Genomic DNA, 17,580 nt, shown 5'->3' on the forward strand with positions numbered 1-17,580 from the left:
GGAAATGTGCTGGGAAACACCAAAACATTTTTTTGTTTTCCAGCGCAGTTTTTTTCATTTTTTTGCTGAGAAACCGTTTTTTACCCGCTTGGTAAACCTGTTCTGGAAATTTGTTCCCAGGAGACTCTCTCTGCAATTTCTTATCCTCTTGCCTGCTTCTCCCAACTTAAAAAATGCATAAAAACAATGGAACTAACAGAGCACTAAAAGCACCATTGGATTTGCTCGGAAGATACGAAGACGCGTCTCCATCAGTTAAAATGCATTTCGCTTTGTATAATTCTTCATCCAGCTTGATCAAACACAAGAGAAACCAACAAAATTTGATGAAATCCCGTCGATAACGAAAAGAGCTGATTAAACAAGAAAACCGAGATGAAAATTTCGTGGCCTACATCGATGCACTATTCGATCTTGAAATCAAAGGAGGAGGAAGGGAAGTGGGTGATGAAGAAGTAATGATTCTCATCATGGAGGGTTCTTAATGCGGGTAGTGACACAACATCAACAATGTTACAATGGATCATGGCAAACCTTGTGAAGGATCAAAAGATCCAAGAAAACCTTTATTTTGAGATCAAAGAGGTTGTGATGGGGAGAAACCGTGCCCATCTCCTAAAAGAATTCCACTATGAATATTCTTGAGAATAAAAAATAAATTGAAGAAGAGAAAACCCCAAAGTTTTAGGGTAACATCGAAACCTCTTGAGATGCTCGAACCATAAGCAGCAGTAACTAAACAATGTGAGGGGATACGGAGACCCGTGAACCAAACCCCCCAAATTTCACAGTTCTAACACAAACCCAATTCAAAGAAAACCAAAAAAAAAAAAAAGAAGGCTCGGAAAAAATTAAATGGTGAATAAGTGAGAATCAAGACAATCAAAACGAACCCAAAACAAATGAAGACATTTAAAAAATAAAAGGCGTCGCAGAAATAAAAAGACGAACAACCTTTGTGATCTCAAGCAGTTCGGCGAAGGGAACAAAGAAGCCGGCTTTTCAAACTTTGCTTGTTGAGAACCTCTTTCTGTGTTAGTACAAGAAATACCTAAAATTGAACTGCAAGCAGTTCGGCGAAAGGAATAGAGAAGCCGGTGGGCACACAGAAGCCGTGGTTGTTACTTCTTAGGGTTTCTGTGAACCATATCGTGCACAGAGAGCGAGAAAGAGAGGGGAAGAGATAGAGTAAGAAAAAGAGAGGGATAGAGAACGAGTTTGACGGTACCTCCAAACTAGAGTTGCAGGTTGAAGGAGCGTAGCAGGTTGAAGGTCCGTTGCATCTTCTCCCACGGCTTCGACTGAAAACAGAGAGATGAGAGGTGTGTGACTCGTGAAGTTCTCTTTTGGATTTTTAGGAGTTTTTATCGGGTATACTTTTGGTAGATTTGTGCTGAGCAATGCAGAACATGTTGGACATGTTCTGTCAAAAGTCTTCTAGGGAGCAGAAATTTTGATTTATCCACCAGAGAACAATTTCTATGGAACACTGTTTATCAAGCACTTTTTAGGTGTTTTTCTGTTTCTCAGAATAAAAAAACACCAGAAACAGTTTCTGGTAAGGTTATCAAGCGGTACCTATATAAACCTAAAATGGAGAGTCCCATACTGCCACAGAGGCCCGGATGCTCCAACAACATTGCCAACATGTTACATCACTGTCAAATGACCAAAATGCCCTTGCGCATAGTTCTAAAGGCGTCATCAAGTCGTCCAGGCGCCTTGGTCGACTTGGTCACCTTGGCGGGTGCCTTACATGCCTTGGACACCTGTTTGGTGTCGCCTTGATTTTGGACCTCTCCAAAACCTTTGGTCACCTAGACGCCGTGACAACTATGCCCCTGTGAGTTGTATCAACACTCCACAGTCCTCCGTGACTGACATAATCACCAAAACACTCTAGGATGCTCACAATCACTGTTAAACGACAGAATTGCCCCTAGATGACTCCCAATCACCGTGGGACCTCTATGTACATTGCCAAACCCCTGTAATGATGTCACTGCCACTGTGAGCACTGTAAGAACTACTGGGGATGCTGGGAATGCTGCTAGTTATTACCTGAACTATCATAACCTCTGCAATTGCCACTGTACACTGCTACTATCACTGTAATGCACCAACATGCATTGTGTTGACAATAACAACACACATGCACTATGTTGACAACAATGACAACCAACACACAGACACTACCATCTCCACTGTATGTTCAACAGATCTTGTATGTGGGGAACAATTTGTCCGTGCTGGTGTTACCTTTTTGAAGGCACTCCTTGTTTCTTTGTTGAGTCGTATTTTGGAATCTGATCGATAGCTTTCCACATATCCCTGTGTTGCTTCTTATTGATTCTCCACATTTTTCACAACAACTGAAGGTTTATATGTGTCGTCCTATGACACCTGGTCTGGATGCTGCTGCTCCTTCTTTGTTGCCCATCACACAGTCAGATACTTTATCTGCAGGTTCTGGTCCGTCATCTCCTGCTACTGACTTACCAGTTTCTCTTTGTAAAGGTATTTGTTCATGCACTCAATATGTTTTTGATCACTTTCCCTATTGATCAATATGTTTCTATTTCACATCTTCCATCTCCTATTAATGGCTTTGCTAATTCCTTATCTGCCGATAGTTCAAAAACTCGTTTTGTTTCGATCAAAATTTTGAATATTTCGAGTATTTCATTTGAGTAGAAACAAAATTCAACATTGAATTGAAAAAATGCAATATTTCAAAAATTTCGTTGAAATTTCGGAAATTTCAATCATCTCGTTTCGAAAATTTTGGAAATCTCGGTCATTTTGGAATTTTACACCCACAAATGGCCAAGCAAAACTCATAGAAAAAATTCCATATTTCGACTCGGTATCTTGGAAATTTTGGTCAGACCGAAACACTGAAACGAAATGAGATTTAAACCTTGTATGTGCCTACCCTATACATAAGTTTTATCATGTGGTGCTATCTCATCCTAGTTGGAAATCGGCTATGGATGTGGAAATGGATGCTCTGTTAAGTCCTCAGACATGGATGCCTATTGAGTTACCTTCAGTTAAGACGCTTATTAATTATCGTTGTACGTATAGCATAATCACCCTGATGGATCTGTTGAGAGGCTTAAAACTCACTTAGTGGCTAAGGGCTACACTGACTTGTGCTATTGGCTATTTTGAGATTTTTTTCTCTCTTGTTGTCGGTTGAACTTTGTGTGTTCTTATTTTATTGGCTATTAATCTTGATTGGCCCTTGTATTAGCTAGACATAAAAAATGCTTTTTTGTATGGTGATTTGCTTGAGGAGGTCTATATGGAGCAACCTCTTGGGTATGTTGCTTAAGGGAGGATAAAAGAAAAGTATGCAGGCTTCACAAGGGGGATCTATGGTTTGAAACAGTCTCCTTAATTTGACAAGTTTAGCAAAAATTGTTCGTGCTTGTGTTTTTGGACATTGCTTCTCAAATCACTAGCGTTTGTTGTTCATCAGGATTCTAGGGTGATTGTTTTGGTGGTCTATCTTTGCGCTATTATTCTTTCTGGTAATGATTTGTCTGGGATTGAAGATGTCAAAGCTTATTTGAAACAACAGAACTATCTCATCAGAAGCTTAGGACATGTGGTGGTAAGGAACTTACAGACAAGCATCAATATCGACGGCTGGTTGTTAAACTTATCTATTGCACTGTGACCTAGGCTTTGCAGTGGGTGTTATAAGCCAGTTAACGCAGTCGCCGTAGCAGGTTCACTAGGATGCTGGATGTCACATTGTCCAGTATGTTAAGGGTGCTCCAAACATAGTTGTCAAGGTGTCTCCTAGGCGATGCCTATGCATCCAGACACCTTGGTCGCCTAGGCAGGTGCCTTGGATGCCTTGCCCCTTGTTGGTTTCGCTTTGCGTCTAGGTACCCTCCAACGCCTTGGGTCGCCTAGATGCCGTGACTACTATGGTTCTAGGAAATTTACTCATTTATAAATATTATGGACATGTTGATTTTGTTAGTTACTCAAATGCCGATTGGGCTGGTGCTGAAGGTGATAGGAAGTTTACCACTGGTTATTGTATGTTTGTTGGTGGGAATCTTGTCACATGGAGCAGTAAGAAATAAACTACAATGGCGAGGTCCAGTGCTGAAGCTTAGTGTAGGGCCATGGGTCGTGTTGTAGTTGAGTTGATGTGGTTGAAGTCTTTTCTTCAAGAGCTTGGTTTTTCAACTAATAAGTCTATTAACATGTACTGTGATAATCGGTCTGCCATCGATATTGCCAATAATCCATTTTTTCATGAAAAAACTAAACATATTGAAGTTGATTTCCATTTTATTCGTGATGGTGTAATGTGGAAGTTGATCTTCACTCCATTTGGTAGCTCTGTTCAACAGCATGGTGACCTGTTTACTAAAGGTTTGTTTAAATTTTTTTTTCTTCAAACGTTTTCCGAGCTGGGCGTGATTGATATTTATGCTCCAGCTTGAGGGGGAGTGTTAAGAGTTAAGGTGTTGTACCAAAGGGTATACTAGTCATTCCCTTGCTTATTAGGTCATATGAAGTGGGTACATAAAGTAGTAAGGGCAGTGCTGTAACTACTGCTTATCTTTATTATAAATGAACACATACTACACAATTCTCTCCAATCGGTAGCACTCTCCTTTGCTACTTTTTATTCTTTCTTCTTCTCTTTTGGTGCTCTTCTCTCTTTGTTTATGCATCACTAGTGTTGGTTGTTTTAGATCTTAAACTATTTCATGGTGCTTGAAGGCTTGAACTTCTTTTGGCAATCTTGGGCTTATTATAGTGGGTATGTCAACATCTTCTAGGTGCATAGTACTGCCTGTACAATTGATTGTTTATGGGGTGAAAGATGGGAGGCAATCGGTTGTTATTCTCTTTGTTTACTGCTTCCTGTATAAATGATGGTTTCTGTGTTGGTGAATGTTGAGAGGCAATTGTTTGTTATTCTCTTTGATACTACGGGTCTGTACACTGTATATGTTTTGCTCTCGTGTGAAATATGCCTGAGGCCTGGGAATTGCTTGTCGTAGATTTGTAAGGTTGTGTCTGCAGTTGATTTGTTTGAAGTTAGTGTTTTCCTCGTTGCAGCATCATTATTTAGTCAATCAACCAGATTCCTACGCTCTCACTGTTTTGGGGATTAATCTAATGTTAATGAAAGATATGGTGTTGCCTCAAAAGAAAAAATTGTTATGACAACATCAAACTTGATCTTTTTCTCAAGAAAGTTATATAACAACCTGTGATAATTAGTTTTCTGTTGTTTTACATGAATCTTGTGCTGTTGCTAGCACGTTCATCTTTGTTAATTGCATTCCGATCTCTCTTTAGAACATTATTTACAATAGCAGTTCATTTACTAGTAGGAGTTATTACCCGTTAAATCCTGTACTCTGATTAATATTCTGGGTTGCATTCTGACCCATGCTTCCTAGAGTAAAATTGGATATAGTTTTCTCTCAGTCTCTCTAGTTTTCAAGTTATCAATTTGTGTAAAATTTTGAGTGGCTATAACTTTCCTTTCAGGAGTTCCATTTCGTCATTCTTCTGTTCCATCCAAAGAGAAGTACAGGGCAAAAGGTATGTTCCATCCTCCATGCGACGGTTGCAGTTGGAATAAAATGTTAAATTGAAGCAGCTCTTATCACTTGCTGTCATTTCTCACTATCAGCTGAATGATAAATCTCAATATCAGCTGAAAGATAAAATGGCATCCCAGGCATATGTGTCAATATCTTACAAAACATGCTAATAGAATTGGGATTTTCCCCTTAATAATATTATGTATATATTCTATTAATGTTGAAGTTTGTTTCAAAAAGATTTATGATTTTGGAGTGAGGAAGTTCCATAATAGTTAGTGTTCTACTATCATGAAATAAATTTATTTATCATATGGGATGATCTTGTTACTTCTCTTTTAGAAGTCAAAAAGTGTTGTGGATATGTGTAGTATATCTGGTATGGGTGCATAGGAAAGTGGAATCTCTCTCCTCATTCAATGTGAGATGATAATGATTCTTTTGAGATACTTCCTGATCCTCCATTGTTTTTGGTTCCCATGGTTGATTTATATGGAGGATGGTCCTATTTGCGATATGTTGGGGAGGATTTGGAAGGAGAGAATAGCTAGACTTCTGAGGAAAGTAGTTGTTGTGGTGTATTGATATACATTGTTGTGGTCCTTACATAAAAGCTCGAACATTTGGGATAAGCAGTTGTAACATGGTATCAGAGCCAGGTGGTTGGTGTTCGATCCCTTGTATGTGCAAGGGTTTCTTTGTTGTGTGTTGTTGTCGTGCCCTTATGCCTTGTACCCTCGGTGTCATATGATGGTGTCACATGCAGAGTTGTGTGCTTGTGTGGGCCTGCACCGGGGAGGGGGGGTGTTGTGTGTTGATATACATTGTTGTGGCAGTTACAACTCGAACTTTTGAGATAAGACGTTGGAACATTAGTCACAGCACAGGGGCCTACTTTGAGATTTTGTGTGGATCTGTTTGATTATTTAGGTGGTCGATGTTATAATCATCGGAATCTAGAATCTGATCGGTCTCTGCAGATCTTGTGAGCAATGCCAAACCTTTTCTTCACTAATCTTCTGAGTTCTGTCATAAAACTGAGATCTTGGCATATTGCCTTAAGGATTGTGACATGGGAGGGAATATTCAGATCACCACCAATCCCAATATGGATGAGATATTCTTCCTAATCTCATCCAAATACTGGAAACAATAGCTTGGATAGAGCATAATTTGGTTGTAATTGATGGTCTCTTTTGGAAAATGCAATTCTCTTTACTATTGGACATTGGTAATAGATGATTAAAATAAAAAGAATTTGAAAGCTAAAATTGGAATAATCTGAGAAGGCAATATTGGTATCATTGCTGTATAATGTAGAAATAGGGCACCCATGTTTTGGGCTTTATAGATTGTTTGTTTGGACCATGGTCATTGATCTAGCATTTTAAATCGTGGCAAACATGATGATGCAGTCTGATCTAAGATAAGAGCATCTGAAGCTTTTAAAAATTTCTAATAAAAAGGATAACATTCAACCTCATGTTTTAGGATTTTTCAGCCTTTGATTTGAGCATGACTGTTCATTTATCTTGTTAAATCATGGTAAACATGATGGTACAGTTTGATCTATGATCAGATCATCAAAAGCATCTGATATGTGGTCAATGTTTCAATCATGTGATGAAGGTTCTAATAATTGATTTCAATGAACATAATTCATAACTATTGATTTAGCTAGGGTTAGTGTTGTCATGATTAAAATGCGAAGGCCCCGTTTGTTTAGAGGGGAAGGTGGGGTGGGATTGTTGGGAAGATGGGATCCACATGTTGGTGGGGTTTTTTTTGGATGGAAATGTTGAGGTAAAGTTACTTTTCCCATGAACAGTAACCAAAGTCCCACCAATTTGGTGGGACTTTGAATAGCAAAGGGGTGGGATTTTGAAGTACCACATTAGCAGACAAAGCAATTAATGATCTCCCTTGAGCTTTTGTAAGTTCACCACCCCAAATTAACCAAACATGGTTGGGTGGGATTTTGAAGTGCCACATCAGCATTTTCCCACCCCACCTAAGTCCCCTCTAAACAAACGTGGCCTAAATGAACGGCCATGATCCTACTCGGATTAAAAAATGTTAAAACATATGATGATTGAAGCGTCTTCTTCCAATTGTTTTTTTTTTTCAAAAGATATAGAAGCTTGGGGTCGTTTGGTCATGTACTTATACAAGGTAAAAACAGACTCCATTTTATTTAACAGATGGTATCCAGGTTGAGGCCCCCCAAATGTCAAGTTTTAAACGTTAGGTAACCCATGTAATAGTTACCTCTAGCGTTAAGAACCTCAGGTGTAATTTCCCTACTTAAAATAATAAAACCATGTTATATTCCGGCTTCCATGGCAGGGACCCTCGGGGTGGATCCGTCTTCACCCATGGTTCAATCGCACGTCCCCCTCCCCCTCCCCAGGGTGGTCTTGCATGGAACTCACTCTTCAGCCATTCCTGCCAGCTTTTGAGTGATGGTATCCTTCTCCATTTCTTCCCCCCCTCTATTATGGGCGCCTCCAAAGTTGCACTTTGCCTGGCAGGCCTCCTGAACACCGAAGCTCTGAAATGGAAAAACTCCCTTGTGGGCCATTTCATTGGTAGTAGACCACCCTTCAGCATTGTCAAGCTTTCTCTCAGTAGGTAATGGGAACCAAAAGGAGTTATGGACACCTACCTCATGGACAACGGTTTTATCATGTTCAAGTTCTCAGACGAAGATGACAAACTGCAAGCTCTTGAAGGTGGTCCTTGGAAGGTTGGCTGCAACCCCATTCTCCTTTGCCAATGGGACCATTATCTCCAACTCAATCGGATCGATCTGAGCTCTATACTACTTTGGATTACCCTGCCTGGTTTACTGCTTCATTACTGGTGCGTTGAAGGTCTTTGCATTATTGGCTCCATCCTTTGTAAACCAATCTACTCTTATGGCAGAGCCAAGACGATGAAACGCTTAGCCTATTCGTGAATTTGCGTCGAGCTCTTCGCTGATGTTCCCCTGCCTTCCTCCATAACGGTTGTAGACGATGAAGGATTTTCCTTCAACCAGCAGGTCAGCTTAAAGTGGATGCTTCCCCATTGCCAATTTTGCAAAATTTTTGGGCATTTGTCAATCAAGTTTCCCCAGTTCATCTTCCACTATCCCCATATTCCCTTTACCACTACCAATACCAACCCTGTCCCCCTCATCCCATCTACCTCTATACACCCTTCCCGGTCCCCATCCTCAGAACTCCAGCTTGTAAGTTCCGTTCTCCCCCTTGTCACCAAGTCACCCATCGTATGCTTGTTGCTTCCTGCTTTCGGAGCCGTGGTAGATGCCAAAACTGTAAAGGAAATACCCATCGCCGTCGGGAACCTCCCTCTGGTTCTCCTCAGGGTCATTACCTTCGTCGTCCCTTTGGTTCTTCTCTGCCTTTATCCGCTGATCCAAACAGGTTCTCCACTTTACAGTTTGATCTTGTCAGCAATCTTGTCGCCCTCGAGAAAGATCCTGCCCTCGTCAACTCCCTTTGTTCTCCTTGCCCTTCGAACGGTCGCCATCACTTGGGTTCTACTGTAAGCTAGATAACTTCTCTTCTCCTTGTAGCCTCCCACTGATCGATCGTCATCGCTAGGTTCTTCTTCCATCCCTCCCTCTCTTGTCTCCCTCCAGGTTATTCACGATCTTTTGAGGTCTTCCCCCTTTCTCTGCTTTTACCATTTCCTTTCATCCTGGAGTGGGGCCCGACTCTGTTGCAATCCAGCTGGCCCCACTTCCCTATCCCCCATTAACACCCCTTATCATGGGCCTCTAATCTGTCGAAGCCCACCTCTAACGATCACCCCCTCTACCTACCCTCTCCCTACCTTAGGCCGGCCCAACAAGCTAAAGTCCTGAACCAACCCATCACCCCTCCTTCTACTTACGAAGCCTCACCTCTGGACTTGGATCTAGGATTTTCCACTCCGATAGTCACAAAATTCTCCATTTTGTCTTCTCTGTCTACCTCTTTGCCCCTCCTCTCCCACCCGACAGCCCCTTGTTCTGGGATCTCCCCAAGTCACTACCCGTCCACCACCTCCCTTTGCCCCATTATCCTTGAGTACCGACGCTGTCGTGGAGATAAGTTCCCTCAACCACTCGACCTTTCCTTTTGTCCCTACCCTGAGGGACCTTTGTTGCATCATCCCTACTAACCTCCCAAATGACGCAATGCATAGTTTGGAATACCAGAGAGCTTCGCCATGGTTTATACTATCGCACTATGTCGTATCGACTGATATGTATCGGTATCGTAAGGTGTCGATATGATACAGTAGACAACTTTTTTTTTGAAAAAAAAATGGTATCGATCAGTATCGCATTGTATTGGTCGATATGGTGCGATACGATATAATATGATATGATATGATATGTGTCACACTCCGGCCTGGTTCATAAGGGCCAAGTGTGACTGGATGTCTTTGACATCCAACCAATCCCCAAGGATCGCAAGTGTAGTACCCTATTTACAACAATTATCACAATACAGAATTTAAACACAGCGGAAGCAATTTAAATACTAGAGATAATGGCAATAATAGAGAAGGCTAAGTGATAATGCATTTATATATAAAACTGAAGTTTGAGTTACATTGAAAGATTTACACAGTAACCCAAAACAAAAAAATACAAGATCTATATAAAGTTAAGTATACAAAAGTGTTTTATAAAACAAAAGAGTGGGGAGATAGCCTGGACTGTCAGGCATAGTCAAGAGAAGACACAGTCGTTACACGAGCACGAGACATCGTGCTCCACAAACAACGGAGTCTCAACTCTAAGAGTAGTAAGAGGATCCTGAGCGGATGAAGCTCCTACAGATACACCGGCAGCAGTAGCAGAATCATCTGAAAAATAAGGTTAATCACAGGGGTGAGCTCCACTGAGCCCAACAAGGGAAACACGCAAGCAGATGTGTATAGTCTATGATGAATGACTTAAATCTAAGTATGCTTCTAATAACAATACTAAGTCTTATGAGGTATAAGTGCTACTATGGTAGGTATGATATCCTCGATCCCGGAAACACATAACCAGACGTCGGTCACCCGAGCGATACCACTCTACCACTGTGGGGACCGGCCAGTTTCGGAATGAACACATCAGACCCCAACGAACCCCCAATGATAACCCTACTGTTTGTTCCCATCCTGATATGAACACATCGGACCTGGGACAGTGAGTGGCATTCCGGTATGAACACATTAGACCTACCACGGGTTATCCAATACCTCAACCCTTGTTGGTAAGGGTCGTAGCATTGGGTTCATACCAAGCCTAACCATATGTAACTAACATGATGGTAAATAAATTATATTAGATAATTAAGCAATTCTGTCCAGCAACATCACTATAAATCATAAATTCCAAGAACAAGTAATCAATGTAAATGCAACATAGATATGCAACCTAAAATCATGCACATCTAATGCAAATAAGTTGAAGCTAATAAAAATACATGATTTGAGTTATAAGAATAATGCATGATATGACAGCCACAACAAAACAGAAATTAAATATCATAAACACACCAAAATTAAAGTCAAATTCCTTTACCTCAAGTTGTAAAACAAACTGGACAACAGAGAAACCAAACTCAAACACAGACTTCACTAGAAAGAGGGTAAACAGCCCTATTTAGACACTAAATAACATAAATTAGACATAGAAAGAACCTTAGGTCAATCCCCTAGCAATTAGGTTCAAAACCATCACAAAATAGTGAACCGGATTCAGGCTTTGATCCAACCGGTTGACCGGATTCAGACTTGCAACTCCATCCGGTCCATAAAACAGAATGGGTTTTTGAGTTGTACAGTCATGGATCCTCATATGCACAACCCCAATTTGAAGAAAAGAAGTCTAAGAGAGGAGGGAAACCATAAATTGGGTTGTTTGATCCCAAATGTATTTGGAATTTGGGGATTACCCATCTATTTGTTAGGTTATCTAAGTCTTGGGCTGAATAGAGTTGTAAACTCAAAAGATTGAAGGAGAAGGAGGAATTTAAGTTAAACACAGAAATTAGGTTTAGGTTCCTACCTGAATATGGAGTAGAAATGGTATGGCAGCCCCTAATTGCAAGCTCCAACTATGATCCCCAACTGCTAGGCTCCAAGCTCCAAGCCCTTCTCCTTCCTTTCTCTTCTTCTTTCTCTCATTTAGAGCTCCTAAGCTGAAATCGAATTCTGTTTTAGTGTAAAATGAATCCTAAGACTAAGTATTGTATATATAGTAAGCCTTGACTAAAGGCTGTTTGGTTCAGTCCATAGAGAAGTAGTTTGATAAAAGTGTTTTTCCTAAACTAATTCTCATAGAATTAACTTACTAAATCACCTATTTTTAAGTCATATTAGTGATGTCATGTGGCATAAGTGAGAATCTAGTTGGGGTAAACTACGGGAAGTTGGATTTCGCACTGGGGATATGGGTCCCATAAGAGAAAATTTCCATTCTGCCCCTACAATACTATTTAAGTAGAAATACAATATATATACATACAAAATGGAATTCTCACCCATAATTCAACCTAGAATAGAGTGAGGTTCGCAGGCTATAAATCCAGCATGCCAAGCTTATGTGTTGTCCTCCGCTAGACACCTCAGACTCATTAGAGACTAAGTTAGTTGGCTGTTCGAAACGCCATTAGAGGCGGGTCACGAGATTGGTCTGAATTTTCAACCGAGACAGCCCACAATATAAAGGCTAGCATGGGCATTGAACCAGAACCCGAAATCACACAGGTTCCAAAAGTTCAAATTTATATTGGGTTTCACAATATGTACTGATAATCTCGATACGATTGATTTAGGGGTTGCAAAAATTTAACATATCGGTATGTATAACATCGTATCGGCCGATACGACGCGGTACAATGCGATACTTTGTGAAACATTGCTATACACACATTAAAAGGCTACTTTAGAATCGTGATTCCAGAAACCAAAAAGCACCAACAACACTTGGACGGACAAGTTTTCACCAAAAACTTTTATTTTGTGACCTCTTCTTCTTCTTTTAAATATCATGCTTGGGGCTTTGATTCCTTGTTGAAAAACGAATCAAGTCAAGGAAACAAGCTGCTATATTTCTTATTTATGTTGTTTTTTGCTCCAACTGTTTCCGCTATTCTGATAATAAATATGAAAATTCGATAGAGATGTAGTAGGGGATCATTTAAAAATTTTATATGCTTGGACTACACAAGAATTTGTTGATATATCCGATTGAATCCTCTTGTTCCTGAATCTTCCATAGGAAGAAATTGCCATTCCCTTCCTCCGCAAAGAAAGGTTTATTCCGAGTCACAACATAAGAGCCAGCTATTTTTCAATATCTTTCTTTGACTTTGATTCCAATTCCAGAAAAGATAAGTTTATACAATCTCTTAAAATCACCCCACCGATACTATACACGATACTGATACTTTAAACCTTGGGCTTAACAACTTGTCAAAGCAAGCTGAGGTTCACTCCCATATATCCTTCCTGCACCTTACTTTCTGTTGTCTCATTGAAACTAGATTCAAGCAAGCCAATGCCTCTTCCATCGCCAATTCCATTGCTCACAGTTGGAACTTTATCTACAATTATCCCATCATCCCAGTGGCTGATTTTAGGGGTGTCGAATTGGCCCGGCGAACCCGAGCTTGCACTAACCTGCCCTGAGCCAGACAGGGCCTCGGCCCGGTATTTCAGCCCACAGAGCGGGCTTGGGTTTAAGTCTTTCCTGGCCCTGGCATGGCCGGGCCAGGCTTGGGTTGAGGCCTTGGGCTGAGCCCAGCCCTATAATGCATTATGCTTATATATATATATATACATTATGACCCTCCCCAGACCCCGCAATGGCAGGAACCTCATGCACTGGGTACACCCTATTATATTATAGTATATTAATATGGTATAGTCCCTACTCAGCCGGGCTTTGGCAAACTCTAGTATAGTATAGTTATAAATTATAATGTTCAAATATTAATATATTATAATTACAATTCAGGGTCAATCGGGGCCAACCCGGATGGCCCTCCCCAATCAGGGTCAATCAGGGCCGGTCCGGGGTAGGGTAAACCCTGGCAGGGTGTGGCCTAGGTCGAGTGTTTCTTAGTCCCTGGTAGGGCTGGGCTGGGCTCGGGAGACTTTAAGACCCCTAGGGTTGGGCTGGGGTTTTAGCATAGCTGGCCTAGCTCGGCCCATACGCACCTCGAGCCGATTTGGTGTCTCTGGGACCCTTCCCTTGTTCATATTTCAACCATATTCTCCTCTTCCCAAATGCTGTGCTTGTTCATTTCTGACCCCTCAAAGAATTCTCCCATCTTCTTCTCAATCATTTATGGCTTATGCCGCCTTCTCCTCCTCTGAGTGTTCCTCCCTTTGGATGGACATTCGGCACATTGCAAATCAGATTGGCTCCCAACCTTGGGTTATGGGTGGAGATTTCAATGTAGTCCAGTTTGAACATGAGAACAAGGTTCTAAATCTCGGTTTTGAGGCCGGTTTCGACCCTGACCAAAACCGATATTTCCCAGGTTTCAACCGAAACTTGGTTGAAACCTGGTATTTTCTACTCAAAACTCTGCATGTCATGGGCTGTCAAAACTGGTCGAAACTAATCAAAACTTGTCGAAACTACCGAAACTGGTCAAAATTGGTCGAAACTTGGTATTTTTTCGGACGAAACTACCGAAATGTGCGAAATATAGTCAAAACTGGTTGAAACTTGGTACAAGTCTGTATCAACTCAAGATTTTTTCTCGTTTTCTTGGGAAACCGAGATATCTCGGTCATTTAGAACCATCCATGAGAAACAAGGTGGCGGCTGGCTGGCTGGCTTGATGACCCTTCTATGGAAGCATTCAACGAATTCTTAGATGACATCGGTATGGATGTTTTGAGATGGTCTGGCCTTAAATTCACCTGGCACAATACGTGCGGTGGTGTTTCCAGAATTGCTTGTAAACATGACCGTTTCCTCATCAATGATGGTTGGTTTATCTCTTTCCCCTCCTCCCATGCCTCCTTTGCTGTCCTTGGAATCTCTGACCAAATTTCTATTCAGCCCTTCATTTTCTTTGGCCCTAAGCCCTTTAAATATATCAATATGTGGTCCTTCATCCTTGACCTCCCTTTCCATTATCAGAGCCGCTTGGGACCAGCCCTTCCAATCCTATTCTTCCCCCTTCATTACCGTCTCCAGTAAGCTTTGTAATGTCAAACGTGCCCTCAAAGCTTGGAACTTCTCCTTTGGAAACATTTCTTCCCTCTCTTGCTGAGGATGAAAAGTCCTTCTCCCTTTAACTTCACTCCCTTGTGGTTCAAGGGGTGAGCTTCCTTCGTAAAAAATCTCGAATCAAGTGGTTAGAGCTGGGTGACTCCAATTCAGCTTTCTTCCATAAATCCCTCAAGGCCAGATCCAACCTCAACTCTATTTCCTCCTCAAGTTTGAGTCCATTGCTTTTTTCAAGCATATCTTCAACCCCCTCCCCCTCTCCTTTGGCTGTTATCCTTGATCGCCTCCTCTCCTCTCTTTCCCCCTCTCTATGCCATTCCCTCAGATGAGGAAATCCTTGCTGCCATCCTCTCCTCCAAGGCCAATCGTGCCCCCGGTCTTGACGGTTTCAATATGGGTTTCTTCGCTACCTGGGACATCATCAAGCTTGACCTCATCTAGGCCATGCGCAGTTTCTTTTTTAACCCCAGCTAAGTCTATGGGATCAACCAAACCTTCATCTGCTTCATCCTGAGAAAGAAGGTGCCTCCTCCTTGTTTGACTTCTGGCCCATTGCCCCCAGCAACTTGCTGTACAAGCTTATAGCCAAAATCCTTGCCCACCAGCTAAAGTTGTTGACCATTTAGTTAGTCCTAATCAATCAGCCTTCAAGCCTGGTAGGAGCATCTCTAACAATATTCTTCTCTGTAATGATCTTGTCAGAAGATTTGATAGAAAGCACCACCCCCCTCTGCCCTTCTAAAACTTGTTATCCATAAATCTTTTGACTCTTTGTCTTGGGGCTTCATTCTCAGTTTTCGCAGAAGATGTCATTCCCTCCTGCCTTTGTTAATTGGGTTTCCCATTGTATCTCCTCTCCCCGCTTCTCAGTGCTTTTCAATGGTAGTCTTGCCGGTTTTTTTGCCTCTTCTGTTGGCATCCGCCAAGGTTGTCCCCTCTCCCCTTGCCTCTTGCAGTTCTCTCCCATAGCATTCAATCCTCTATGGATTAGCAGCTCATCTATCCAATGTCCAATTCAAGGCCCTCGACCTCTCCCACCTGGCATTTCCCGATGATGTTGTGATCTTTTCCAGAGCCGATATCCCTTCCTTTAAGGCTATTTTGTCCTGTTTGTGCTTTATCACGAGCATGTCTAAACTCCATGTCAACACCTCCTTCTGTTCCTTGCTGGTGTCCCTGATGATCCTAAGACCTCTGTCCCTGCATCGTCTGGGTTTTCGTTGGGCCATCTTCCGGTCAAGTACCTTGGGTTATCGTTAATCCCCTCCCGGTTGTCTGCGCACCATTGTTCTCCCATGTTGGAGCTCCTTCGCAAGAGGGTCCAGCTCTGGAAGGGCAGAGCTGCTCTCCTATGCTGGTCGCCTAGTGCTTATTCGATTTGTCCTCCAGTCTTTCTATATATATTGGTCAGGTATCTTTGGGCTGCCATAGTTTATCATTGCATTTATCATTGCAAAGATGGAATCCCTTATCTGTGCTTTCCATTGGAAGGGTAGTAGTGCTTCTAAATTCCTTCACCCTCTCAGTTGGGCTTCTGTTTGCCTTCCAAAAGATGAAGGGGGTTTGGGTTTGAGAAGAATTAAAGATGTCAACCAGGCAGATATTCTGAAATTGATTTGGAAGCTGGCAGCCTAGCTTAAGTGCATTTGGGTGGATCGGCTGTTCTCCCATCACCTCCGTTCAGATTCTATTTGGACTTCTATTACTTCCGATGCCTCCTGGGTGTGGAGGAAGATCTTGCAGCTCAAGCCCATTGCTCTTGGGGCGATCAGATCCTTGTTTGATGATGGTTCCACTAGATTTTGACTTGATAATTGACACCCTCTTGGTGTTCTCATCCATTCAGTTAGTGCCAGAGCCCTCTACAGTTCTGGTTTTGATAGGATGGACTTCATTGGAGATGTTCGGCAGTTGATGATTGGCTTCCCCTACCCCCCTCCTTAGCTGCCATTTGGAATGCTCTTCAGAGTATCCCCAGGAGGCCGAGGGGGAGTGGTGATTTAGTGAGTTGGCCTGCTTCGCCGGCAGGTCTCATCTCCTCCAAGTTTGCTTGGGATCTCATCAGGGCTCATGGGACTGTGAAGCTTTGGCGCAAACTGGTCTGGTTCAAGAGGCACATTCCCATCATAGCTTCACTGTTTGTAGAGTTTTCTCTTGCTGCCTCCCTGCACCAGATTTCCTCCTCCAGTGTCAGATCACGGTTCCTCCAGTGCTGCCTTTGCTGGAATGCCTCAGAAGACGTGGATCATCTATTCTTTGATTGCCCATTCTCTTCAAAAGTTTGGTCAAAAGAATTTGGATCTTGCCCTTTGAAAGAGAATGGATTTGGATGGATATGACTTTCGCGGGCAAATCCTGCTGTGACACGGTGGGGAAGCTTGCTTTTGGCGCTGCCATTAATCACATCTGATGTGAATGCAGTCTTCGGTGATGGTCCTCCAAGTCTAGGTCCTTTCAGCAGATTTGGGACTCCATCACCTTTGATGTCAAAGCTAAGATTGGTGCTGCCATTGTTAGTTGTGTGGACTCCCCTAGAAATGGGCTGATTATTGATGCTTGAGGTCTCTCCCTGTCTTTGTTGCAGTCTCTAGCCTCCTCCCCTCCTTGTAAGGCAGGGTCTTGTTAGTTGTATTGCTCTTTTCCCCCTACTTCTTGTGGTTTCCCTCTATTTTTCCGTTCTTCTTTGGTAATGAATTCATTTATTCACCCAAAAAAGTGCCCATGTTATATTTATAATGTAATATATATTAT

General features: G+C 42.0%; 1 protein-coding gene across 3 annotated transcripts in view; it reads left to right on the forward strand.

The window, feature by feature from the left end:
* The window catches only part of LOC122654576 (DNA polymerase I), a 110,480-nt gene that overhangs the window by 41,635 nt on the left and 51,265 nt on the right, over positions 1–17,580 (forward strand). For 2 of the 3 annotated variants that reach the window (XM_043848721.1, XM_043848720.1), the window contains one exon: positions 5,533–5,586. The exons of the other annotated variant lie outside the window; for it this stretch is intronic. In XM_043848721.1, coding sequence (XP_043704656.1) covers positions 5,533–5,586 — 54 coding nt within the window. The remainder of the gene's footprint in view (positions 1–5,532; positions 5,587–17,580) is intronic. 3 annotated transcript variants of the gene reach the window in all.

The sequence above is a fragment of the Telopea speciosissima genome, chromosome 3, assembly GCF_018873765.1.
Source record: "Telopea speciosissima isolate NSW1024214 ecotype Mountain lineage chromosome 3, Tspe_v1, whole genome shotgun sequence".
Taxonomy (NCBI): domain Eukaryota; kingdom Viridiplantae; phylum Streptophyta; class Magnoliopsida; order Proteales; family Proteaceae; genus Telopea; species Telopea speciosissima.